The sequence below is a fragment of the Cydia pomonella genome, chromosome 6, assembly GCF_033807575.1.
Source record: "Cydia pomonella isolate Wapato2018A chromosome 6, ilCydPomo1, whole genome shotgun sequence".
In the NCBI taxonomy this organism is placed as follows: Eukaryota; Metazoa; Arthropoda; class Insecta; order Lepidoptera; family Tortricidae; genus Cydia; species Cydia pomonella.
In genome coordinates, this window is record NC_084708.1 from 18,605,651 (window position 1) to 18,633,406 (window position 27,756).

Below are 27,756 nucleotides of genomic sequence, written 5' to 3' on the forward strand. Positions count from 1 at the left end.
ATTATCAAAATAAATACGTTAGTTATATTAAGCATTTCATACAGATTACAATGGTCCCTTACACCATACAATTTAAATGAATATTTCATGAGTAATCGTAAATCAAAGTTTCATTTCGAGCCATATAATTGTACGAAATGTTAAAGACGCTATCCGCAGTTAGTTCAAATTTTTACCACCTTATGCGCTGGGATCGCTTTACTTACCCCCACCATGCACTTCGCACGGTCCCAGTGCCAGTGATGCCAAAATTTTACATCACTATATTATACTGTACTGCCATCTGTTATAATTTACTGAAATTATATTTTTTTTAACGCCATCTGTTGAGGAATCTTTGTAGAACAACTTTGTAATTGCTATGCTATTCATCAGTAGATGGCAGCATACGCCAAATAGTACATAAATATATAATATACAAAATGTATGGTAAATTTATCAGTATTCAGTTCACTTGAAATATTTTAAGCATCACTATCATAATTCCCAATTAAAATATAATCAACATATACTATGTATATCGAAATAAAACGAACGTAAAAAAACAAAGAAAACAAACTTGAATCTTATGAACTGTAAAAAAGTTAAGTAACATTGACACTTGACAGTGACAATTTAATCTTCGGTCAAATTATAACCTTAAAGTTTTGCCTCGAAAACAATTCTAAATTTGATGATATTGATTAGTTCTTATTAGTTTACTACAAACAGTGATGTTGCTTACAAAAATGTCAACAATAAGATCGTTGTTTAAAATAGGCAGGCATTCTCTTTTACTCCGACAATGTTATTCTTCCGAAAATTCATTGAAGTTATCTGAACCAGCCGTGCAAAAGTATCTTAGACATTTATTGTTAGAACACGAAGAACTTTTAATTAAATCACGTCGCAACGATGCAGAAGTCAAACGACTGCGTGAAATAAAGCCTATTGTTCAAGTACTTGAGGAAAGGATAGCTTTGTTTGACAGTATCGAAAACCTCAAAGAACTCAATAAAAAAGAGAACCAGGATGATGAAATGAAGAAAATGGTTAAGGAGGAGGCTCAGATTTATCTCGGACGTCTCAAGGAAGTAGACAGTGACCTCCAGTCAGTTCTATTTCAACCATATTTAACAGAGGGTGGCATTTTGCTAGAAGTCACAGCCGGCGCAGGTGGTCAAGAGGCCATGCTGTTTGCCCGAGAGCTTTTCGAATTATATGAATCGTATGCAAATTTTAAGGATTGGGAAGTAAATATAGCTTCTATTGAAAAGTCTGACATTGGGGGTATTAGAAAGGGTTCCATGCTGATTAAAGGAATTGGTGTGCCAGAGCTCATGAAGCTAGAAGCCGGGGTGCACAGAGTTCAAAGAATACCTGCTACAGAAAAGGGAGGCCGCATACACACTAGCACAGTGTCGGTAGCAGTTTTGCCGCAGCCTAGTGAGGTTGAACTAGATATACCTGATAGGGATATTTCAATTGAAACTAAGCGAGCAAGTGGTGCAGGGGGACAACATGTGAATACAACGGACAGTGCTGTTCGTATCACACACCTGCCGACTGGCACTGTTGTAGACTGCCAGGAGGGACGGTCACAGATAAAAAATAAAGAAATTGCCATGCAGAAACTGAGGACTCTCTTGCTACAGAAGCAACAAGAAGAACTGACATCCAAAATCAATGCAGAGAGGAAATCCCAGGTTGGTTGATTGATTATTATTGATTGAAGAAATAAAATAATCAATTTGATTATATTATTAGTAACTTGGTTCTTTATATAACATTCCTTTATATTTCTTAAAAATTAATTATAATGTTGAAGTTGTTGCATGCTTTTTTAAGATTTATTAAGGAATTTACAACTGACCAAAATTTAATTCTCTGCACACAATTATTTCATGACAGGGATAGGACCTTGTTGGTGCCAAGAATATATACTTGAATTGGTAAATCAAGACACTTTGTGATCACCTCAGTACCGTGTGTCCCAGGTGTTGTGTAATATTTATGTAATAGACGGATATATGCTTATTCTTTCTATTACAGGTTGGGTCAAGCAATAGAAATGAAAAAATCAGAACATACAACTATCCTCAGGATAGAGTGACTGAGCACCGGCCAGGCGGCAGTACGGTGCACAATCTCAAGGCCTTCATGGAGGGAGGCGACCTACTGGAAGAGCTCCAGGAATCTCTTCTGAGAGAGGCACGCTATCAAACTGTTATGAGTGAAATTGAGGAATTCAATAGGAAATATGGGCAGGAGGAAGCCTCTACTAGTTAGACTGTAAGTCATTTTATTTAATTAATTGTAGTCTGTATCGAGATAATAAATAATAATTCAGCCTATATAAGTCCCATTGCTGGGCTGCTGTATCGAGATAAAAGTAGTTAATTAAAAATACTGTTAAACCAAAACAACAAATATTTATTCTTTACCAAATGAACAATCACATTTTATTTCAAGGAAATAAATAATCACATTTCTATTTTATGACAGAGATTCAAAATATGTATTTTACTAAATACTAAAATATATTCTTACAAATAGAAATATGACTGTAAAGTATTTAATAAATTGAATAAAATAATATTTTTTGTTTAAAATATCTCTAAAGTGTTAATAATTATTTCACACCATAGTCATAGGTATTTATTGTATTAGTATATTATATTAGTTGCATGAGAAACAAGTGATATGTGCAGTTTCAAATGTAATGCAACCTATGTGTTTGATAATAGAATGTGAAATAATCATTCACACGAAAATTTTTACTAGGTATAAAATATTTACTAAATCAAATTCACTATCCAAGCTGGTTTTTGGAACATCAGTATACCGAAAACCGAACTGACAACAATCTTTGCAAGAAAATTCAATCTTAGTGTCAAGCAATATTACAAATTTATCAGGACGGAAACGCCGACCAATCTCTCAGAATTATGTAAACTTATGTACTTACTATAATATTTATAAATTGAATTACTGAAGACTAGAATAAACTTAACATACAACATAAAATGTTTGCATATATAATATTATGAATATTTAACATAGCTAGAATGAATACAACGGGTTTGTTTCAATTTGTTGAAAAGCTAACTATCTTATATTTACATTCATTTCTTTATTTCCCACCCGCCAACCCTATTCTTTTATTCACATTCAGTTTTGCCACTGAAAATAATGTTTAATACTAAAATTAAATACAATCTTTCAACTCTGGTGACAATTAAATATAAACTTTTACTAGCCATGTCCATGTGGCACATTGGGAGCATGAAAGTAGCTAGTTTCTTTATAAGACATTGAATTAACACTAAGAATAAACACATTATGACTAAGTATATCTGATATGTGGGAATGACATGTAACAGTGGCTACTTCTAGTTCTAAAAATAATGTTTATCTATCTTGAATTACTAACAACGAAATTTTAATTTACCAAATAATATTCCACATCTGCATGTTCCGTAATGAAGACCACTCTATGTCTAAAATGTTGAAAAATTTGTTATGACATGTTAATTGTTATTTTTAATAAATTTATTGTAAAAACTTGTAAATACTCTCCAATAAATTCGTATAAGTTGCTAAAAGAAAAAATGCCCTTAATGCCAAACATTTCAAATAAAACCTGTAATGACATTAACCAACACGACAAATTTAAAGCTATCCCATTACGTCTAGCATATCTTGTCGCATATCGCGCTATTTCATACATCAAGCGCGACTCGACACATCGTTATGTGCATGACGAGATAGACGTGCTGAAGTAATGCGATTCACCACCTTTTTAAAGTATATAAAATACAATGGACATTAAAATTTAGGGCAATTCCAGTCAAGGATAGATTTTACACATATGTATAAATTGAGACTGCTGCCAGAGGAATCCATAACAAATTTCTGCCAGGAATGCTCGCGCGCCCGCACATATCAATGTTGCTCTCCTGAAAAAGAAAAACATCAATGAAGTAACTGATGTAATATCAACGCAGTAACTGAGGTTTCTCAGACATCGTGTCTATTATCGTTTTCATTTATTAAATTACGTATACAGCCGGTGGTCGTCACAGGACTGACTGTCAATATGAAAAAGCAGGCAAATACAGTTCGTAAATATAGTTTTTTTTTAACAAGAACTAGATAACCGTACTTTTAAGTTGCGCTTTATATTTAGTACAAATTGAAAGTGAGATTACCCTTATAAAAAGACCTACTTTGCCCGCGCCTCCGTCGACGTGGGATTATCTATTGGTATATTTGAAACATTTTCATGTTAAAGATAAGATAAAGATATTGTATAATTTTTTTGTTGTCTACAGACGTATGCGCGGGGCACATTGGTCGTATAAGTATTGAATAACTACAGTTTGTCTTTTATGGTATGATAACGGTCTTACAAATGAATTGCAATTGGTCCACTTACCTCTGGATGACTGCGGATGCAGGAAACTGGTTGCTTCCTGTACAGCGGATGTATGTGCTTCAAACACGGCAGCGTTTCATTGTACAGCACTTCGGTCGGCTCCACAGAGAACACTGAACCTTCTTCTTTTGGACAGTTAGCATCCACCACTACAAGCAGCATGTTTGTAAAGTTCACTAACTGCGCGTAGAACGGTCGATCACACTCTTTCAGGGGCTTGTTAAGTTTCTCGTTTAAGTTAGAGTAGTCGAGTTGGTAGAGGTACATCTCTCTGTCGCAAGGCGTCGGCCGTGTCCTGTTGATCAGTACCAGCTTCTCGAAGTCACGCTCGACCCGCGCCGTCGGCGGCTTCGTCAGGAACGGGTCGTCAGTCTCTTCGTCGTTCTCGTAATTCTGGTACGCCACTGTATAAACACAAACAACTCAGAGTCAAATGATCATATTATTTCCAAGAATCCCATGCAATCCAGACAGCGACCTAATACATAGATATGTTTAGAAATAGACAATTAAATTATAAGTCGAGAAAGACATGCTGGCGAATATTTAAAAGATAAATCAAAATTAGGCAGATAAATAGGTAATTCAGGTATAGAAAATATTATATATTTATTTATAGGCGATACGAGTATGATATCAAAATATTGTAAAACAACAGATAACTTGAATAGGACAAAGCTGTATATGAATGTAAAGATAAAGCGTAATAATTATAAAATAATTCAAGACTGAAAATCACACATACATAACGACAAGTTACCGCACCTACCAGATTTTTTACATAATTATGATCACAAAAGCTGATTCACAAGCATATTTTGATCAGCATGCAGATGTTATCCTTACTCTTATCCTAAGTGTTTCAAATGACGGGTGGTGTATGAGTCTGTAAGGATCGAGTGGTATGAACTGAACGTGAAACCTACTATCCAACCCCTTTTATAAAATGTCGAATAGGTAACTCAGAAAATATAAATACGAAATTTTACTTCCGAAATCAATTGTTGACGTTGGACAACTCGAATTAATGACGACGGAGGATATTCTCAAATATTGAGAAGTTAACTACGAGGTTCATGCACATTCCGGGGGTAATATGATTAGAATAGCACTCTATCCACGACGACACCTTCTACTGTGCTCGGTCTATCACTCACCGGTGGGTGTAACATTCTCTGAAAACAAGATGGAGTCATTACTACTTTTGTACAACTCAACTAGAAACCAATTGTTGACTCCATTCTATAATTTTGACACTACATAATGGATAGAACTGCTAAGTCTTTCGCGTCTTGAGCTGGCGAGAATCCCCATGCATACTCTTGTGCTGTGTGTATATAGAAAAATTGAAGTGTTATATCATAACATAATCTATTATATTCTTCAGTTTGTCGGTTCTTTTTTTCTATACTTAAAACCGATTATTTATAAATATATTTATAACCAGACACCTCATGCATTATGGGCAATATTGACAAGCACGATGGATTTATAGGTCGCCTTAGCATTTATGTAAGAGTATACCACATTGTGGCTCGTCGTCATGCAGAATTGCACAGTACATGCCGACAACGTAGAAGGGCAACATTACATCGCATATTCTGTCATTCACAACATTGAGCACGATACTCCATGGCTTATATTCGTAAGGGTAGCATATTATTTATTATTACGGTGTTGATGGTTACGACACAGATAACAGTGAAGGGTTAGAAATAGACTTACCGTCGTCGAATGTGTAGACAGAGCCCTGAGCCAAACCTACTGTAATGGTATTGTATAGCCAAACACTTGTCGCAAGGAACCACGCCAGGATCAGACGCACATTCTCCAACGGCTGCAACAATGCCACCTTTTTGTTATAGCCACAAAACTTAATAAAACATATTTTTGTTACATATGCTGTGAGTAGTTACGGGTTACTTTATTCTGCATCAACTCGACGAACCAATCCTGAATAACGTATTGTGTGTGTAAGATCATACTGTAGATAACCATTAAAGTTCATATACTTGGTAGCACGGTCATCTTATTTCCAATAACGGGATATTTTGTCCGATACTTTCGATAGGTTAGCGTGGAAAGTCGCGTGAAAGCCGAAGTTGTTATCTTACCGTAAGGAGCGTGGCTGCAGGGTTGGTTGTCTTCTTTTCTCTGAAGCAAACCGCTTGATAGTCCACTATGTGTATGGTCTTGTACACTTCATCTTCAACGAGTCTTGTCATGATATCGGGTCGAATCTGTAAGGAAGGTAGATATTGCTATAAAACTCTCGCGAGACTCGAACATATTAAAATGATACTTGCGAGTCGTGCTTTGGCCCGCAGTAGGTAAGTACACGGCGCGCCCTAGACCAGTGAAGGCGAATCGGTCCTTCCTCGAGAGGATCCTCGAAAATGGATCGAAACATCCTGAGTGTCTTTTCGACTTAGATTGCGTGAGTGAGGTAGAAATTGTATGAATAGGGGAAAAAATGTAGCCCGCTTGGCTGAGAGGCTTGTGAGGCTGTGAAAAGGGTCTAGCAGGCTAAGCGAACAAGAAGTGCCCCAACGACGGATTTTGTCGATATTTCTGGTAGTGTACTGTTAGGTCCTAAGGACCCTCCATGCTTAACATCAGACCTCGATTCTCTTTTGTTTACGAGTTATTCAGGATAACGTAAAATAATTAGGGTATCATTGAAAGTGTCATATTTTATAAACGATTCAAGTTACGTGAACCAAACAAAATTATATTTGATAACAATAAAAAAAACTACAAAATGCATATTTTTTACCAGCATCATAAACATAAAGCAGTAGGTTGCAGACGAAGAGACAGCATCGCCAATTGTTGTGCATGTACTCGCAGAAGTTGATGCTACTGCTTTATGTTTATACACTAAAAGCCGACACTTACCACACAATAAATCATTTATGCAAATTAACATATTAGTGCATTTGCTATATAAATCAGCCTCTTGCTCTGTTTCTATGCATTTTTGTTTCCCACGGATATTTTTTAATGTTTTTTTACAAGACTTGCATTTAATGTTTTCCATTTTCCACTACAAAATGCAAAAAACAAATGCAGATAATATTATGTGTCAGATGTTATCAAAGCTGACACGTCATCGTTGATGTACTTCTATCTGTACATATAATGCCAGTGACTACTTATTGGAGAATCGTTTTTTTTTTGACATGAAGCACGAACATTTGTGCAAATATTTTTATATGTGTATGTAGTGGGAATTAGTGGCTACTCATGCATATTTTTTTTTTGAGGTGTACCTCCGCGAAAAGTAAAAAAAAAAATTGGAAGGAAAAAAATATTTTTATTTTTTGCAATGAAGTTTAAGGACAGGATGCTGGTAAAAAATATGCATTTTGTAGTTTTTTTTTATTGTTATCAAATATAATTTTGTTTGGTTCACGTAACTTGAATCGTTTATAAAATATGACACTTTCAATGATACCCTAATTATTTTACGTTATCCTGAATAACTCGCAAACAAAAGAGAATCGAGGTCTGATGTTAAGCATGGAGGGTCCTTAGGACCTAACAGTACACTACCAGAAATATCGACAAAATCCGTCGTTGGGGGCACTTCTTGTTCGCTTAGCCTGCTAGACCCTTTAACTTTTGTGTTGCATTCGTACTAAGGTGCTTCAACGTTTGAGCTAGTTTTGTGATTTTTAAAAGTAAGCATCTAAAACTCCATTCCTTAAGAGTTCAACCTTCAAAGACTGACTCGTTTGCTTTATTTCCAGCTTTATGTCATATATAATTGATCTTGAAGGATTTGGCAGATCGAACCAGTCTTAGGTATAGCTTACACTTTCGACATAATAACAATTCATTTAATATCTGAAGATATACCTTGCCGAAAAACAGTCCTGTATGGTTGCCGTCTTCGCTGACTATTATCCATCCATTGCTGTCAACTAAAAAGCAATCCCATGCATTTGATGCGCAGCATCCTTTGTTGTTATCGCACTGAAATTACGCAATAAGCCTTTGAACACTTTGTCATTCTTCATATAATAACTTGATATGTTATTTATTTCATTGTTGGGCCATATCTAAGCAAGAATAACTATAAATTATTTAAACAAAATTTGATCGCAGGAGACACACACAGCACGCAGTAGGAATATAATTCACGTTGGCTGGTTTTAGTTACTACGCCCATAGAAGTGAATTATTTATCATTGTGTGTATAATTGTATGTTCGTCTCACCGTAGCTGTGATGTTGAAGAACCATTCAGCGAGGCGGTCATGCTGGAACTGGTATCCGACGACTGCAGCGGGCGCCTTCCTGTGGCCATCCCCGTGGAACACCGCGTGGGCCGCAGTGACCACCGCCGCGCTCACGTTCAAAGGGACCTTCTCTGTGTTCATCTCTACACTGTATACGTAGCTGAGAGGGTCGACATAGTGCTGCTCGACCGCCCGCCGGTACCAGACCTCGTCGATCGCTCGTGGCCATTGCTTTCCGAACTCGAATCTGTAATATTAATAGCGAAATGATAACTCCATTAAATATGATTCAAATTAACAGTATCGGACATCGTTTTAAGACGAAAGGTTGAGGTTGAAAGCAGGGTAAGTTTAGTGTAGATAAGGTAAAACGTACCTATTGTTAATATATTGTTCCTTGATATGTTTCATGTTCACTTGATTGACTCAATGGAAGATTAGCGCTGGTTCCAAACCTAACATGGTGTTATCGAAATTGGTCTAGTATTTCATAGGTTTGGTGATAGTTAACCTTTACCTACACATGCGGTAGTGTGTCAAGCCGAAGTCGAGATAAGGTTTTTTTATACAAGCTCTTATCGCCGACTGTACTTTTTTTTCAAGAAGCAACTAATATTCCTCGAGACCATTATAACAAACCCAAACACAATTAGGTTATGTTGTTTCATCACAGAATTCCCATGGCCACCTTCTGTCACCATCATCAGATCAGTTACATATGTATGTGACACAATATACATATGTATGTGACACAATATACATATGTATGTGAAGTTTCAGATAAATTGAATAATGGGTAGTGGGTCTAATTTAGCTTGCAAGATTTGACCCGAACAAAAATTACAAACAAACATTGCAAGTTAAATAAAATCTTGTAAAAAAGGAACTGACGATACAGCAGCCGCGTGCTATTACCGAAGCAATAGGAGCTGTGGTGACCCCTTCATAACTCAAATTGTAATACGAGTACATAGGTCATTAGATAAGTTTTGCAATAGACAAATATGAAACAAACAGGTGGCTTATCACATATACTTTTTAAAACTATATTTCCATAGAGAATGATTGGCTGAAAAACATTTACTTTCTATTTAAATTTACTTATTAAAAAATCTTAACTTTGTATGATATGAAAATGTTGTATAAAATATGCGTAAATCGCCCTTAGCACACGCCAACGTTTTCAAATTTTAAACCAATTTTTTAATAAGTAAATTTTAAAATATAGTAAATGTTTTCCGTCCAAACATATGGAAATATAGTTTAAAAAATATGTGATAGGCCACCTCATTCTTTCAGATTTGTCTATTGCAAAACTTATCTAGTGACCTACGTAGGCGTCTCATTAATTATCTATCCAAAGATAGTTAATAAATATAATTATTCGAAGATAGTTATAGTTTAAATATTTCAACGAACTGCTTCGGTTCTTAAAAGTAAATGTAGACGGAATGGAAATTTTGTAGTTTGCGCATTTTCAACTGACAAATTGGTATTTAAATTTATGTGAAGAATATTTTATTTGATGCGACCATTGATGTAAGTAAAAGGGGTAGATATGTGACGTTAATAGTTGACAAAACTAAAATCTGGTTCAGCACCCACTCATTTTAAATACTACACACCATTATAATGTACATGTGCACAACGAGCAACAGGGATAACCAAATATTTATAGTTAACAGTGCTGCGCAAGCGAGACCCCTATATTTTGCGTATTCCTCGAGGTGCAACAGAGAAAAACTAATAACATTATACAAATGTGTAGGCAAGACGTACATACTTCTTGCATTGTCGTCTTAAAGTGATATTAAGTCATTTCGATTTTTAAAAAATATCAATGATTAGATATTACCTAATCTTAGACCGTCTCTCACTTCAAGCAAATATCTGAGCGAGCGAGTTACACTGAGATTAATATCAAATGATTGACTATCATATTTTTAAAGCATGAAATTGACCCTCGTTTTTTACTTCTGAAACCCTGGTCGACTATTCACTATGTTCAACTAACGTGTCGCCTCGAGAAAACCAGTATAACGATATGATCTCAGTTGATAGGGATCTCGAGGTTTCACTTCTGATGGTTTTTCGGAAAAGACAAGTACGCTTGACAAGAGATAATGTAAACACTGGTAATTCGTAGTTACTCCTGGTATTTATATATTCCAATCGTTCACCGAGCGCACGACTCAAGATAACCAATATAAAAGTGTGAACCTTGTTTATTCATAGTTACGATACGTATACGGATTCACTTATATTGGACAAGTTGTAAGCCATGGGAATAAGCGCCTTCAACGGCGGTCTTTATTAGGTAGCGTCAGGAAACAAATATTTATAAAATATATACGAAATTAAAATAAATAGGCACTTTATTTATTTTATGGAAAACAATTTTTTTTTCGCTAACACATTAAAGAAAATATGTAAAACTGTATGTATTTTATATGTAAAACCGATAGTTTATCTGTACAATTAAAAAAAATATGCGGAGAGGGCGGTATAAAAAGGAAAATTATAATGTATGGAGAAAAAAAAAATTGTATCAAAAACGAAACCGAGCATCATTTTTAATTTTCACAATTCAATCGCTAGGCATTTCCACAGCTGCAGCTCGTTTTAAAATAGAAATAAGTGAAAGTTTTTTCTCTAAACATTATAGTTTTCATTTTTTTAACGTTAATACTGATTTTGAAGTTATATTTTTTTAAATCATTCCCTATCGAAGGCGAAATTAGCAATGTCCCACTTTTCTCAATTTGAGACGGCAGCGTGCCCTTACATTAGAATGTTCAATTTAAAGTATTCGTTCTGATTTTCATCGCTTTCATTTTCATCGTTTTCATTTTCATCACCTTAGTTGCTCTACAAAGAGGACAAATTAAAACAAATACTCAAACGGTAAATACGTAGTTAGGGAGTTTCGTTCTGTTTATCATCAGCAGTTCCACTACACTAATTGCCAGTTTTTGGATGAAAATGCTTAATTTGTAGACAAAAACTACAAAAATCACTATATGTGTACCTATAAGATTTTAAGTGTTCCCTCAATTCTTCATGGATTCCATCATTAGAACTTTGAACCCGGGACGGGGCCATCGGCTTTATAGGCAGGGTCACTGCCCACTAGGCCAGACCAGTCATCATACATTTTACTTGACAAATAGAGATGATTATTATTTATTTCTTTTGTTTATGATAAAAGGTTAAATTTGATTGATCTAATATCTGTTCTAAATATTTTTTACACAGTTTTCAACATACATAAATACATCTTAAAACTACACTATAACTCGCATATTAAAATTGTAAATTCGAGCTCTCGTTAAAAATGTTGTCCACAGTTTTCCTATTGTTGTACAAGTACTATTTAGTAATTTTTGATGGACTATTCCCGATATTTGGATTTCAAGTTAATGCAAGATATTGTTTTAACAATACTATCAGAAAAACTGGATTTTTGGTTAACAACCGGTTATTCGTATATTAAAATAAAAACCGGTTACATTCTATAGTTTCAAGGAATAGGAGCACATGATTTAAAAAGTTGCATTATTTATAAAAAAAATTGCTGACTCTACAATGCATGAAGCGGGCATGCCTACTTGACACTCGGATAAACGTGTTTCTCACATGGGTAAAGCATTATTTAGCTGTCGCGCTCACTCAATAACAAGGAAATTTTTAATTTTATTTAGAAAAAAATATGTTTTCAAATGTTATAACAGTACTTACGAATGAAAAGTGATACCGTGAGCTTTGTTTTTGTGCTTGGAGCTATTGAAGCACTGGAAAAAGGCGCAACACGGCATTCTTTGGCAATATTTTATCGAATTTGATGACAATGTTGACACTTCAGCGTCACCCGTACGACTAATTCAATATAGGTCCCGGAACCTATATTTTGTGGCTCACGATCGAGCGCCTGGTACCTCATCTACCCCTATTACGTACATCAATGGATGCGACTACCCACCTGCTATCGCTGCTGTTTTCGTGTTCTCGGGGAGGATGCGTCTGCCACCTGGTGAGTCCGCTGTGTGTAGCCATGAACGCCACGATGTATCCGAATCGTTCGATGAACTTGAGCCTGCATGCAAACAATGAGATACGAATTAGGGGGTTGTTGTGGTTGACTGTTTGTCGTAGGACAGTTATTTTGTTTAAGTTGAGATTCACAACGTTAATACTAAAAACGATTTATTTATTGTGAATTCTCGCTATGGTATATTAGATATACGAGTAGGTATAGAGGTTTTCAAATTCCCAATGGAATTAATCTGAAAAACATTATGTTTTGTCTATGTTGTTAATTGGAAAGAACTTAGATATAGTATATTATGTTTAAGTTGAGATTAACAACGTTAATATTATAATTATAATTCAGCCTATATACGTCCCACTGCTGGGCACAGGCCTCCTCTCATGTGCGAGAGGGCTCGGGCTATAGTCCCCACGCTAGCCCGATGCGGATTGGGGACTTCACATACACCTTTGAATTTCGAAATTGTGAATTCTCGCTATGATATATTAGATATACGAGTAGCTATAGAGGTTTTCAAATTCCCAATGGAACTAATTCTGAAAAACATTATGTTTTGTCTATGTTGTTAATTGGAAAGAAATTAGATATAGTATATTATATCTATCACCACACCAGCTCGTAAAGGCTCTTTTTTCTTCAAAAACAGTGGGCAAAGTTGCATTTTATCCTATACAGTGCAAAGTAATTAGCTGCAAATTTTCAGTTGATTCCTGACGTTATTATCTGAGGGGTAGGCCCTCAACCACGTTCGACGTGTTGCCTCTTTGTCGCACTTGTAAATTTGTACGGAAGTGTGACAGGGAGGCAACACGTCGAACGTGGTTCGCGGTAGGCCCTCTGGCAGGATAGACTTTTAGTGATGATGTCGAATGACAATATTTAATATCATTAATTTTGATTCGTTTCGTAATGATTTAAACTAGTATTTTCTTCGCGTTGGTGTGGTGAAAACCTTCTTTCACTCAGTCTGTTGTTCAAGATTGTTCACCGCTCGGTCCTTTAAACCCTCGTATACGCTTAAGGTTCCACTTTGCAACCCACCCACTGTTTGTGATACAATTTAGCTTTCTCTGAGTCTTTCGCTAGCTCGGGTTTCTTATATTAGCACCAGGAGTAAACAACAACTTTGTTCCCTTTTTAAACAAATAATTAACTATTACTTATACTTACCTACTCCATCCAAGCTGCTGGAACTTAATCTATTTTTATACTATAAATAATACTTACAATCCTTGGTTTGCTATGTTTAATCTAGCCTTTTGAACGCCAGCATTAACTAAATAATAAGTCAATAACGTAAATTTCTCCAACCGTTCGTTCCTTAGGTATACAAGGTACCTTATATAAGAATTAGGTACTTGTGCAGCTAGAAGGTATATTTAAGTTAGCGTTCCAAAGGTTAACGTATTGTTACAAAGAAAATTCTACCTTAATTAATAATTTTCGTAGTATTTAACGGTATGTAATCATATTAGCTTTGGCCTTCAAAATAATTTTAGGTTCAAAGGTCATTAAAATTTGTAAATAATTTCTTTAATATCACCATATTTTTTAAGACTAAAACCATAGAAAGACAACATTAACATTTCATTGTATGTACTTTACCTCGGCAACAATCCAATCACTTTTGTCAATGGGCTATCCAGGCGAAAACCAACATAAAATGGATGTGCAGTGTGAGTTACATTTTTAGCAAGTGAACACTTAATCGGGGAACATAAGGAGTGACATTTATAAGTAGGCTATATTATTTTATCTAATCAAACTAGTGTAGGTAACCGTATATTAGACTTTATGCATATGAATCAGTGTAGTGCACTATTTCAGTTTCTGAATATACATAGCAAATTGTAAGATTAATTAATGTAGATATATATACTTACGCAGTTTCGTTGGACGCAGATTCCGTAATGCTTTTGTTGAACCACGCCGTGTTGATCGCGTCATATACTAGGGCCTGCATTAATCCGTGGTCGCCTTAAAAATCACCCGTTGCATAAATTTTACTTGTACTTAACATTTTAAATAGGACACACACTTAGCAATACAAAATGATACAAAAGATCTATAAAGACTTATAACGGTCATGAAATGCTTGCTTAACAGAAACAACAGAATAGGACGACATAAACTTACAACGCATATGTATAACTCTTATGAAACTCTCGGGTTACATAAGAGCTATATGCGTTTTAAGTTTATGTCGTCCTGTTCTACTGAATTATTATCACGTACATCATAAAATTATCATATCATCACTTACAATAATACTCATTTCGAGGCGTGCTGTTAGAAGCCTTCGTGCGCTCGCGCCCGTCTGAGGTTCCTGTAAAATGAATGCGTCTGTTCTATGAGAATATAATTTAGGTCATCCATACTTTCTACTATTAAAACATGCCGATTTGTAGTTGTTCTGACATATTATACCTAATTTAAACGTGTTACTACATACTACTTGAATGTCAATAATCGTTTTGTATCAGTATATCTTTCTGGTATCTCGGCCTTAGTTAAATGTTGACTTTATATTATAGTAGATTTTGAATAAACTTTTAGTTGTGAAGGTACCGTTGTGTCGCTCGTGTCCCTTGTTCTTGTGATGTTCAGGAGGCCGGGGCTTGGCGGGCCAGCGCCAGCCCGGCCGCGCTACTCGTTCCAAAAAGTAAGATAGCTCCTCCTCGGGAGATGAAAACGAACGTTCGTAGTGACGACAGTACAACCTGAAACGAGATTATTGATGTATAGGCAAAACACCACTATGTAATATTTTGTTTTCGATGACAAAATGCTAAAATTATAACTATAATTATCGTAATCAGCTTGAAGTATTTGAAAAACATACAGCTTGTGTCTTGACTAGTGTAACAATGCTGTTAATTGGACTATGATCCAAATTAAAAAATTCTTCATCTTTGATAGCCGATTCGAGGTAACTTTCCAATGTTATCGGCCACCTATATTTAGCATCTGTTCTGAGTGGTCAAATGTTGGTAGAATGGCCCTTATCTTACCAGTCAGGATGGACGCTCCACTTGTCCAGAAGGAATTGCTGAGCCGATATGTTCTTGAAGGTGAGCGAGAGGCGGTGGATGTCGTCGTTAGGAGGTGGCGTGATCCTATGACGCCCATAGTTCTCCGGAATAGCCACCACGAGGGTAAACGGGGACTCGCTGATGCCAGTCCAAAAGTAATGCTTTTTAGCTCGGGATGCTCTTTTCTGAAGCAAAAATAAGGTTTTAGTGGCATGTAGTTTTGATGAGACATTTAATTGTTAATTTGCACTGTTTCCTTACCATATCGTCCATATGGTACTTTACATTCATGATCTTGTTTCCAGTTCTTTGGTCAATAATTTCTTGGCGAAGCTGAAGCAGAAAACAGTATAAAAATGATATGAACATACACGAATACAATATGGACAGGACATAATTATGTTCTCCCTGTAATACCAGATCCTATCAGGTTTCATCCAATATAACCCATTTTAGTTTTGCACGAAAACTTTTTTATAAGTATCTTGTTGTTCTTAGTGGTTGGTAGTATAGTTCGTGTCATCCACGGTGACGCGCAGATTTGTCAAATTGAACCTTTAATAGCATACGACAAGTCAAAGCACGCGTCATCGTGAATGGCACGATCTATATCTCTGAGTATGATATACTACCATGTAAAAGCATTTACCGCGGTTAGTTCTTTGCTGAAGTTTCGTGGGCTTCGGTCATCATCGAAAAGTTCAACCTCAATCATATCCACGCTGTTGTAACTTGGCTTTAATATTTGTTGGTACTGAAAACAAAGAATTTTAGTCAGACGAATAAAACATATATTTTATGTCTTTTCATTATACATATACTAAATGATAGCACCTAAGATTGCTCAATTTTAAGTAACTGTGTGAATCTAGCAAATCTTATTAAAAATTAATGCTTATAGCGTCCGGTGCACATATGAATTGTTACCCGTAGGTAACGTAAACTTATTTCTGTTATATAAAAATACTTTTATATTTACTTATTACTTACCACAGGCCTCAAATCAGGATGAATCAAGATGTACCCGTTATTCGTCACTATGAAGGCATACCCGTTTACTCCGATCTGAGATATCAAAAATAGACAAATTTAACTATGAATCGTAAACAACTGACGTCAGGGTATGAATTGAATCAATCAATTGCAAAAAATGCATTCAAATCGCTATTGACCAGATGTAACGTTTTGTGAATCATATTAATTATGTAGGTACGTGAAGGGCTCACCCATTTATGACGTATTAAAAAAAAACTACTTACTAGATCTAGTTCAAACCAATTTTCGGTGGAAGTTTGCATGGTAATGTATATCATATATTTTTTTTAGATTTTTCATTCTGTTATTTTAGAAGTTACAGGTGGGGGGGGACGGACACATTTTACCACTTTGGAAGTGTCTCTCGCGCAAACTATTCAGTTTAGAAAAAAATTATATTAGAAACCTCCATATCATTTTTGAAGACCTATCCGATACCCCACACATATGGGTTTGATGAAAAAAGATTTTTTGAGTTTCAGTTCTAAGTATGGGGAACCCCCAAAATTTATTGTTTTTTTTCTATTTTGTGTAAAAATCTTAATGCGGTTCATAGAATACGTCTACTTAGTACTTAGTAAGTTTGAACAGTATAGCTCTTATAGTGTCGGAAAAAAGTGGCTGTGACATAAACGGACAGACAGACGGACATGACGAATCTATAACGGTTCCGATTTTTGCCATTTGGCTACGGAACCCTACAAATGTTTGAAGATGTGATAATGGTAAACACAATTTAGCATACCTAATTATTTAAATACGTACCTTGTAAGGTGTCATCAACGCTTGTATCTCGGACAGAGCCACATCAGTCCCCGCCACTCCTAACAATCTAGCTATACGCATCTGAAATATTCATCTCAAGCTTAGAAACTCACTCGTTCATTCAGAATAATATATTAAAACAGCTATTGTGTAGTCTGCGTCAATAATAGCGGATGAAACAACACGCCAAAAGTATCTGCCATCCCGGATAACTTTTCTTATTATAGATATATCTCTAAAATTCATGTTGTACGTAGTATATCTTTTACATTCTTAATCGTTTTATACTCGTATATAGAACTATCACTTTTTTGCTAAGCTTTTACAGAATGGTGGATACTTTTGAAGCGGTCTTTGATCCGCTACTTTTGATGCTGACTGTATATCGGCAGAAATTATAACTAAATATTTAACTCTCCAACCTCATCTCGTATAAACACTAAATTATATTATTTACTCTAGATCTAATAAAGTACCAAAAAACGCTATGAAAATATAAAAATAGTATTTCAAATACTTATTCAATAAATAATTCAAAATCATTCTAGCTACATGACCATATTTAGCATTTCTAGCTGTTAAACCTACTCTACTATAAAATATTAAAGTTTGCTCGGCTGTAGCGAGTATGTACTGTATGTAGCAACTACGCCCCACTAGGTCACTCCTTGTACTGTTATGTACACAACAACTATGTTAATTTAAGGATTCTAATTAACAATTTTAATTGTTACAGGTTCTAGCAAAATCTACTTTATATAATAATAATGTTAATGTAGGAATTTAAATTCTACACTTTATACTAGAATCCCACTACCGTTTCTGTAGCCGGTAGTCAAGTAACCTTTAAACTTCTCTAACTGAATCCTTGTCAGAATCTGTTGACATTATTTAAATTATTAATGCGATAAAATAAGACACGGCAATGTGTAAACATGTATGAATTTCATAGAAAGTGTTCGTTGGTACCAATAATTGTTTAGAAATGTTGTAAATAAATTTTGATATTAGTTTTGGTGGTCTCTTATCGGTAGTTTCGATTTAAAGTTAAAAGAAGAAAAGTTGTGTGCGTAGAGTGAGGGTAGGACAACAGACGCAAAGGGCCAGGCCAGAAGGCCGGGAGACCGCGAGGCCGCTCCGCGCCTGACGTTCGGGCTCGCTGCCGATAAGAGTCCCCCGCGCTTCCCTTTCATCCGTCCACACAGGTATAGTAATGCTATGAGAGCGTGGCCTACCTCCTTTTGGCCGTTCTCCTCTACGGACTGCGATTGGTTGTGGACGTACGAATGCAATAAAATGTAATAACAGATAAATGCATTGTAAGAACCTGTACTAAAAATCAAAAGGTCTCCTCGATCAACGAGAAGACTTTTATATACACTAATTTAATGTCGAGTCTCAAAAGTCATGTTAATATGAAGAAAATAGCACTTCAAACTGAATAGATACTCAAGTAACAAAAGCCCCATTCGAGTCATATGTCGGGCGGAATCAAACTCATTTAAAAATATTTACATTTACGTTTCGTAGCACAAGTCAATCATTAAAATGTCTCTACAAAGACATTACTAAATCAGGCACAAATACGGTTTATTGATTAGACAGTGTGTGTAATATAATATATAGTAATAACTCTTGCACATAAATAATTAATTCAATAATTGATAGAAAAGTTGATCATAACACCCTAGTGGTCTACGCCTACGACTAGTAGAAAACTACTATACTACTAAGCCAGGGGTCGAACAACACATCGAGTCGCGCTCGGCGGGCCGACGGCCCATGGCCCGCGCCGCCGCCGCCGCCCGGGCGGCCGCGCGGGCGGCCGCGCGGTCGCGCGGTCGACATCTATCGAGGACAGATGCATCGCTAACGGGGCCAAATAAGACTTTACCGTTACTGGAATCCAAAACTAAATCATAAAAACTCTCTTGTATCTTGCAAAAGTTTACATTAAATCATCAAAACTTTCTAAGTGTAGTACCTCTTTCGTAACTGATACCCAGTAAGCTTCATTTATCAGTACATTCTCTGTGATGTTCTGAGGGGAAACCATCAAACAAAACGGAATATTATTAAATATATTCAGGTTATGATACAACATCAAGTTTACGAAGAAAATAGTAAAGATAGAAGTTGATAGAGAGACAGATCTTACGGCCAATTAGTAGGAAATGTAACCAATCTGGAAACAATTTTCTGGAGATTTAAACGAGAGATACATATGTTACTGATCATGCATGAGGATTTATCAGAATTTCGGAAAATACAGCATCATATCTTTTTGGATCATTGAATTCTTGGGGTTGAGACAGAGAACAACAGATTAATGCAATTTTCCATTTCAAATATTTTAATGTTGTTGGTCGCTTTCTCAAACCCGAATATCGTAATTTAAAAAATGCTAACACCTAAATATATATATTGCAGATACACACTCACCTCATTGTGTCGAAGATCATACACTGGCATTGATACTGATGTCATAAGTTGATACTGAGAGTTACCGAGTTCGCTGTATTGGCCCTGTTTCATCTGAAACTTTTAAAGTCTCAATAAAGCCCTTATAAAACCATCATAATTATGCCACACCTTATTATATATTACCACTATGGCAGTATACTCGATTCTCCTTGATGTTGTTACTATTAGAATCTTATTAAAAACATTTCATCTCAAGCATTTTACATCTTGTAGGGTGCCAATTATCGTAACCTTCCCGGAATTGATATTTCTGGTTAATCGTATTTGAAAATCTAATCCTGGATAAGCTGGGAAGGTAGAGCACAAAAGTATTCCAACAAATTTTAAAAGAATAGTGAAAAATTGCACAGCGGCGTTGCAGGTGCAGAGGAGGAGAATGGCATTGTCTTTTCACCTGAGTTATTTTCCATCTGCGATTTTGTTCCGTTTCAGAGTTGAAGTGTGTCTTATCGCGTCGTTGGCTCATAAACCGTTCCTTCTGCTCAGCTCTTTCTCGTTGCTCCCATAAATAATCTGCGACCTTGGGGTCCTGTCGAATTTGGCTCAAGGTTAGTAAAGATCTGATGTTGTTTCGACGTGACAAGTTTTTAAATTCTTTATTAAGGATCCACCGAGTATAACTTAAACCTTGAAGAGTTTACTCGAGAAACGGGAAGCAGTAACATGACAGAACTCTTGTGAAAAATAAAATGTACTTTTTACTACTTCAATGAAGTAGTAAAAAGTACATTTTATTTAAATGTATTGTAATATTTGACTTTCATATAAAAACTTAACTAAATTCAATGTTTGAATGAAATCTTATGATGGCCAACGTACCGTAACATTAGCGTAAACAGGAGTCCAGACAACGGGATGCGTCTCTCGCTGTAGCACAAGCGGGCGCGCCAGTACGTTGACGTGCTCGAGCACGCGCTCGCGCACCTCCGCTAGCGTGCTGAGGTGTACGTAGAACCCCCGGTTCGCGCACGCCATCCATTTCACTTCCCGTACGTCCGCCACCTAAATGAAATCTCCAAATTCGATTTTTTGGCAAACGAAACATTACGTTTGGGTTGCAAAGGAAATTACGCGGTCAAGAGCGACTTGTTGTTTTTCAAGATTCTTTTGGACTATAGCAAATATAAAGTTATATAGATTAATTGCTGTATTTCATTGTTAATGTTTTATCTTTTTTTATCTCGTAACCGCGAATTCCGGTGTGGTTCGATCTTATGAGGTGCTCTGTGTATCGTGTCGCTAGTGAATCGGTCAGTGCTCTTCGCCAGGGTTTGTGTTTTATCTATATATATACAGGCAACTCAAAAAAAAAAAAACTCAATTCTGGACCAACTGCGCTAATAAATTGTATGATTTTGATTAACTTAATAGTACATTTCGATACAAGTACCAAAAATAAGAAATTCGCAACTAGTGGCGATAAATTAAAACACGACCGAAGGGAGTGTTTTAAATCGACCCGAGTTGCGAATTACCTATTCGCACATGTATCGTACAACGTTTTACAGTACATATATGTCCCTTTCAATTTTCGACATAGGCACGTAATGTGCTATTTATCGCACACGTGCGGTAAAGTAGCACCATATGTACTGTAAAAAAATGTTATGGTATATTATGTTGTATGCGAACAAACATTTAATGTAGGTATTTGATTGGAATATATTTATAGGTATTCTAAATTAACTTTACCATTGTAAGGCATAATTAATACCGCCTGTAGATTTGTAACCAGTAGCTGCGCTTGATATTAAAAAATATTTTTCTAAATCAATTTAGATAATAATTATGCCAAAAATATTTGGATACTCATGCTTGACCTAGCGTATACTTTCTAAATTCTAAATTAGGGACTAATAATAATTTGTACTTCAGCTATTATTGTTCCCCGTAAGCCTAATAAGCGTATAGGTCGTAACATCTCTTTTAAATTGTACCTACTAATTGGAAAGAGATGAGTAGTCTTTATATTCGTCATGCGCAAATCTACCACTTGTGTTCTACTTATAGTACCTATATATTACATTGCTAAATACGTTACGGATGGTAATAATAGCGGGCATTACTGCAATGTTCTGCCGTCAGAGAGCAGCACTAGCACATATTGTAAACCATAGAGTAATTTATACATACCTACTATGCCTTTTGGGAAGTTGGGAAGTTTTCACTATCACATTGATGCAGTGACGGGGCAAGACCAAAATTTTATGTGGGCAAGGTACATTTAGCGAGGCCCTCTGGTGGCGCAAGAAATAACGAACATTTTTACGTTGTGTACGAGATATACTTCTTTGAGGTGCGAGGCTAATCGGACTGCGAGGCCGTAGGCCCACACCGCCCACGCCTAACGCCACCACCTTTGTATTGATGCATAAAGGCGGTTTGTTTACAGAACCCTACCGCGAAATGTGAAAATCGATGTTTTCTATATTTGCCTCTAATTATCGCTCGAATGTGCAAGAGTAATAGAGAGGTAATTAAATTTCCATTTTCGTGTTTCGCAATAGGCCCTCAGTATGTGCTAGTGGCGCCCATTTGATAGCAATATCCCCAATTGAAAGAGCTAAAAGCCCCTTGGCTGAAAACAACTAAAATTAGAATATTTCACATTCAATTACGCAGATATTGATACCCAGGGATGATTAACTCATTCTTTATCTGCTTAAACATTAACAATACAGACAATAAAACCATAACATAAAACGCATCTACCACTGTACAACCACTGCGCTAAAAGCTCAAGCATCATGAAATCTGAGAGGATACAAAAAACATGCAAAAGGTACAGATTAAAAGTTAGTAAGAAAGTCGGTACCACATTTAAGGTGTACACTGTACTGGCACAAGGAAGGCATTATGCAGGTCGCACAATGGCTACGACACACAGTAAAAACCTGAAAGTGGTACTACCTTTACCTCACGCCCTATCAGGTACGTGAAAACCCTGACAGGGGTGTCATATTTCCAGTTGTATTTCTCGAAGAGCTCCTTATAATTGTATGGGACGCCATCCGTAACCAGCATTATAGCCTACAAAAAACAATAAAGTTAGCATTTAAGAATAATGAGACGTGAATTTATAATTTTAATAACATTTTTTATTCATTATTCTTGTGCTTTGGGTACTTGTACGCCTGTAAAGAATTCTTCATGCAAAATGTCACAGAGAACGTAATAATGCGTTATATTTTTGCTTTACCTGGTTACAGTTGGCGCCTCCACTATTATTTCTGTACATTTCCAAAAGTTCAAAGGCTCTCGTTAAGGCTGCAGAAAAGTTTGCTATCTCCATTGTTTCAAAGTTGTCCAATCCTAACTTCAATTCTCTTAAATTTCCCATTGTTGCCTAAAAAAACATAAAATACATATACTCGTACAGTGTTTATTTTTGTTAAAACCGTAAACTTAAACTACACGTCGGGTTTAGTGCTATAAAACGATTCTGAAAGATTTTTTTCAATATAGTCTTAAAGAGGTCCAAAGACGCACCAACGACGCCTGGAAGAGCTATTGGTCAATGAAACACCTGATGAAGGGAGACGTAGGCTCATGGATATGTGCGTACTTCCAGTTCTCACCTACGGTGCTCAGACCTGGTTTTTGACGGAAGCTGACTCGTAGAAGTCCATACTCGGGGTTTGCCAGAGAGCTATGGAACGCAGAATATTAGGTGTAATCTAAGACTCAAATAATGGGCGTAGCTCGGAAAGTGGCTAAGTTGAAATGTGACTGGGCTGGTCATGTCTGCCAAATGCCGGACGACTTGTGGGCCAAGATAACCCCTGAGTGGGATTCTAACTGAGGAGCCGGTAGACCTCGTTGGCGATGGCGGGCTAACTTGGACTCCTTTTTACGAGGCTGGCCAGATATAGCACTAAACAGAGACGAATGGCAAAAGAGGAGGGAGAATTTTGCCTAGCAGTGGGACACAGTGGGCTCTGAATAATAATAATATAGTCTTAACTGCCCGAGCATAATTATTTTTGAAAAAAAAAAATTGAGTGACAATGTACTCCGTACGGGTCTCTATTGTTTCGCATAAAGTTTTAAGTCATATACTCGTATGTATCGTTTGTCCGAATTTTCGTTAGTCATCATTTGTTTTTTCTCAGAAACGCGTAACTTTTCAGGTTTGGCATGAAACAAACCTAACCTAACCTATCTATAGGATAACCTTACGAAAATCCTGAAAAGTTAACGGTTTCAGAGTTAAGACTAATGATACTCTGACTATCATTACATTATGACTTTCAATAATTATGTCAAACAAAGATTGCTTGCAGAATTATTTTATATGGAAAAATAAAACAACGAGAGCTCAACGAGGGGGAGGGATTTGGGTCGGCAACGCGCATGTAACTCCTCTGGAGTTGCAGGTGTACATAGGCTACGGAGACTGCTTACCATCAGGCGGGCCGTATGCTTGTTTGCTACCGACGTAGTATTAAAAAGTCATTTTTTTATAAAACCTATGAAAGTTTGTTCATTAAAGCCTAAACTAACTTTTGATTATGCGGTCGTATCAAAAATACACGCTGTATAGGAAAAATGCAAATATTATAAAACAAAATATATCAAGGTCATTAAAATTATTTACCTGAACTAAAGAGTCTTCAAAGCATGGAACAATTTCTTCAACAGTGTCAGCAAAAGTCATAACGTTGACGAAATCATTATTGCCTAGAGTATCCAATATGTTGGTGACCACGTGTTTGGCGATGTCTCGTCGCTGGCCAGTCATCGAACCACTACGGTCAACTAGTATGACCACATCTTTGGGACTAGCCGCTGCTTCCATGTACCAAGCTCTCGTGCGACAGTCGTAAATGTCGACTGGATCAGCTCTCCATTTCATTGCTGCAAGAGATATGTTTTCAATTTTGAACATTTTCTAACATAAAATTTATCTCGATTTGTTATATTTAGTTGCGCAGAAAGTGGCGAACAATTTTTTTGTTAGTGGTTTAATCATACAGGCCAACTCGAACTTGCACCTAACTTCAAAGCGATATCGCTCTCACCAATAGATGTACGGACAAGTCAGAGCACGTCAATGTCACGCACGCACGTTCGAATTGGCCTGTTAGGCGCTTTTTGCATTAATAAAAAAAATATCGTTTTATGTATAACTTGGTTAAAAACAATGTATGTAGTGATAAACTCATCTTGTAGCGCTACGCCGTAGCTTGTAGCAGATATTTCGTTTTGTAGCCAAAATATGTCATATCGTGGTTAGCGATAAGACTAGAGAATAGAGATGGGTGAGGGTGAGTAAACACTGAGTATTTACTCATTAAGGTGTATTTAAAAAAAAGTGAAATATTTAAAAAGTGAGTATTAAGAATTAAATTATTTTTTATTGAAGAGTGTTTAACAATATTTACATAATAAAAAGCATATGGGACGCTCAATTTTCTTGGCTCGATTCGAATTTTAAGACAGGGCAACGAATCGGGCCGAACATTTAACGTATTCACCTTTGGGCTACGGTCGTAGCGCTACGGCTTAGCCGATAACATGGGTTTCCCGGTATATAGCGAAAATTCTTTGTAGATGCAAAACGATAACGTGTCGTGATACTCGTTAATAGAGCTGAATGGGTAATTTTGAACGTTACTATATTTTGAAACAGAAAATCTTTTGAGATTGGACTAAAAATAGTAAGTATTCAATTGTATTACCTGGATAATGTCTCATGAACCCCGTAGAACTTCCAAAATATTGCCAAGAAAGCGTGGGATCACTTTGGTAATTATTGATGAAATGCGTGTCCAGCCCCTCAGACCAATGGATTCCCTTTATAACGTCATCCGCTAAATTAAAATGAAGGTGGTTAACATTAATGTAAGTATTACTAACACAATAAATCACAATTAAATTTATGCCATTATAATTGAACTTACCCCAAGCGTAGACGTTCGTTGGAACATGTACGCTACTAAAGTTAGTATTGACAGGTATGTTGTAAAAATGTGCATTTAATTGTAGGTGAGCACTTTTAGTAGGCGGTCGCACAATCCAGTTCTCAAGATTAAAATCTGGCTCTGCTGTGGTAGTGATCGACACTTCGTCGTATGGCTCGTCCATTTCCTTGCTGTTATAGAACTGGTAGTCCTCCGGCACAGGCTCGCTCTGTTTGTCAAAAGCCATGTTTTCTGCCGCTTCGACTATCCGTTTTACGGCACTGACTTTGAGCTCCATCATCGCTCGGATATCATCAGCCATACTTTGAACAAGTTTTTCGCCATCTCGAGATTCTATTTGAGCCGATTTGAAGCTCTGAAATGAAAAAAATAATTAATAACTATCAACGGATGACTCTGGAAAACGCTCTCAAATTACTGCATCCATTTTTTTACCTACCTCCTGAACCCTTTTCTTCCTGGTAATAACTTCGCCGAAAGAACTAAGTTCTGAGCCAAGTTTGACTGCCCAATGTTGCACGCTAAACAAAAATCAAATAGTCAATACCTATATTTAATTAGACATTATCTTGGCACACATGACGTGACAGTAGTATTGAAGTTAATAAAGTTAAAAAAAAATAACTAGTTTGTTTACTTCTATAAGTACAACATTAACCAAAATACTATACCCATTATGAAAGTGAATCCTACTTCTAAATCTTCTAATTCATAGGTATTCTATTCAATGGTAACAAAATTAATTAGGTAAGTACATCAAAAGCAATTTTTTTGTTAGTACCACCCACTATCTTCGGGCAGATACGAAACTTCCTTGTCAATCACTAATATGATAATTTAATTTGAAATAAGTTACAACTCGGTTTCCTGTTCCTATTTTAAGCCGTTCACGAGATTAAGTGATAATAGTTTTTCTTACCTATTGAGTGTGATTTTGTCATCTTGACTGCTGGCCGAGCAATCCCGGGAATCCAGTGATAGCAGCAGCAACAACACAAAGGTGCCCACTAGCTTGCACATCAGAAACACTTACACTAATTTGGCCCCTAGGATATTAACAAGGTCCTATCATGTTTTGTTTTGTGGTTTACTTATTTTTTGAGGATTTATTCACTTATTTAACTGCACTGGGTGTTCGTTTGCGAGGCGGTAGTGCGCTTGCGTGGGACAGTGCGGCCGGGCATGCGCACCGCGGTCCCTTGCCGATTGAGGACTGATCCTCGTTAATACAAGGCCGTGTTGTAGTGGGCTACCGCACACACACAAGCCGACTAGTGTTTACCCGGTTGCACTCTTCATCGATTTTACCTACAATTTCACTGGGTCAGCGTGCCGCAAGGGCACAATGTCTTTATCTGTGTGCATAGCTTGTACAAATTATTATCGTGGTTTGTCCTGTGCACATGGGTGTGTGCTATTGCAAAGTTATGTCAAAATATCAACACACTGTTTAAATTAATTACGGGAGTGGATTTATTTTTCTTATGAACTTTCTGGTTCGTGGCATGTTGGTGATAAGTAGTGATAAAAATATTGTATTTTTATACCACGAATAAAATTAGAACCAGACGTGTTTATATTCATAGTATGTGAAAAAATATATTTATAAGTATGTTCGCCAAGAATATTCGGAGGAACTACGAAAACTACATTGTGAGGATTTGTAGAGAAACCTTCTTGTACTTACAGAATATTTTATAAGTAATTATATTTATTATAGATATATATGGGTTATATTTTTTATTATATTTATTTTGTCTTACCTCTCTGGAATGCTGATTAATTTAAGTAATTATGTTTCGTACCAA

At 36.4% G+C, this 27,756-nt stretch overlaps 2 protein-coding genes across 12 annotated transcripts; one reads left to right on the forward strand and one right to left on the reverse strand.

Annotated features, from left to right (window-relative positions):
- The first annotated feature begins 611 nt into the window (after positions 1 to 611).
- Positions 612 to 2,591, forward strand: LOC133519190 (peptide chain release factor 1). Its single transcript, XM_061853165.1, has 2 exons — positions 612 to 1,685; positions 2,032 to 2,591. Exons 1-2 carry the CDS (start codon positions 714 to 716, stop codon positions 2,266 to 2,268), a joined length of 1,209 nt encoding a protein of 402 aa, XP_061709149.1. The 5' UTR covers positions 612 to 713; the 3' UTR covers positions 2,269 to 2,591.
- LOC133519188 (voltage-dependent calcium channel subunit alpha-2/delta-3) lies at positions 2,392 to 27,756 on the reverse strand. 11 transcript variants are annotated; one of them, XM_061853156.1, is made up of 28 exons: positions 26,868 to 27,756; positions 26,388 to 26,469; positions 25,928 to 26,303; positions 25,706 to 25,837; positions 24,622 to 24,881; positions 23,224 to 23,370; positions 22,935 to 23,054; positions 20,844 to 21,026; positions 20,419 to 20,553; positions 19,983 to 20,075; positions 19,525 to 19,581; positions 18,776 to 18,829; positions 17,541 to 17,621; positions 16,731 to 16,805; positions 16,390 to 16,494; positions 16,002 to 16,073; positions 15,720 to 15,925; positions 15,277 to 15,428; positions 14,972 to 15,025; positions 14,592 to 14,685; positions 12,640 to 12,753; positions 8,640 to 8,907; positions 8,279 to 8,395; positions 6,532 to 6,657; positions 6,143 to 6,254; positions 5,575 to 5,592; positions 4,418 to 4,821; positions 2,392 to 3,938 (listed from the first exon to the last, which is right to left on the reverse strand). In XM_061853156.1, exons 1-28 carry the CDS (start codon positions 26,966 to 26,968, stop codon positions 3,843 to 3,845), a joined length of 3,834 nt encoding a protein of 1,277 aa, XP_061709140.1. In that variant the 5' UTR covers positions 26,969 to 27,756; the 3' UTR covers positions 2,392 to 3,842. The 11 variants fall into 11 exon arrangements, with proteins under 11 accessions (XP_061709140.1, XP_061709139.1, XP_061709142.1 ...); XM_061853155.1 differs by having other exon boundaries at positions 14,972 to 15,034; positions 22,941 to 23,054; positions 26,868 to 27,755; XM_061853158.1 differs by having other exon boundaries at positions 14,972 to 15,034; positions 18,776 to 18,802; positions 26,868 to 27,755.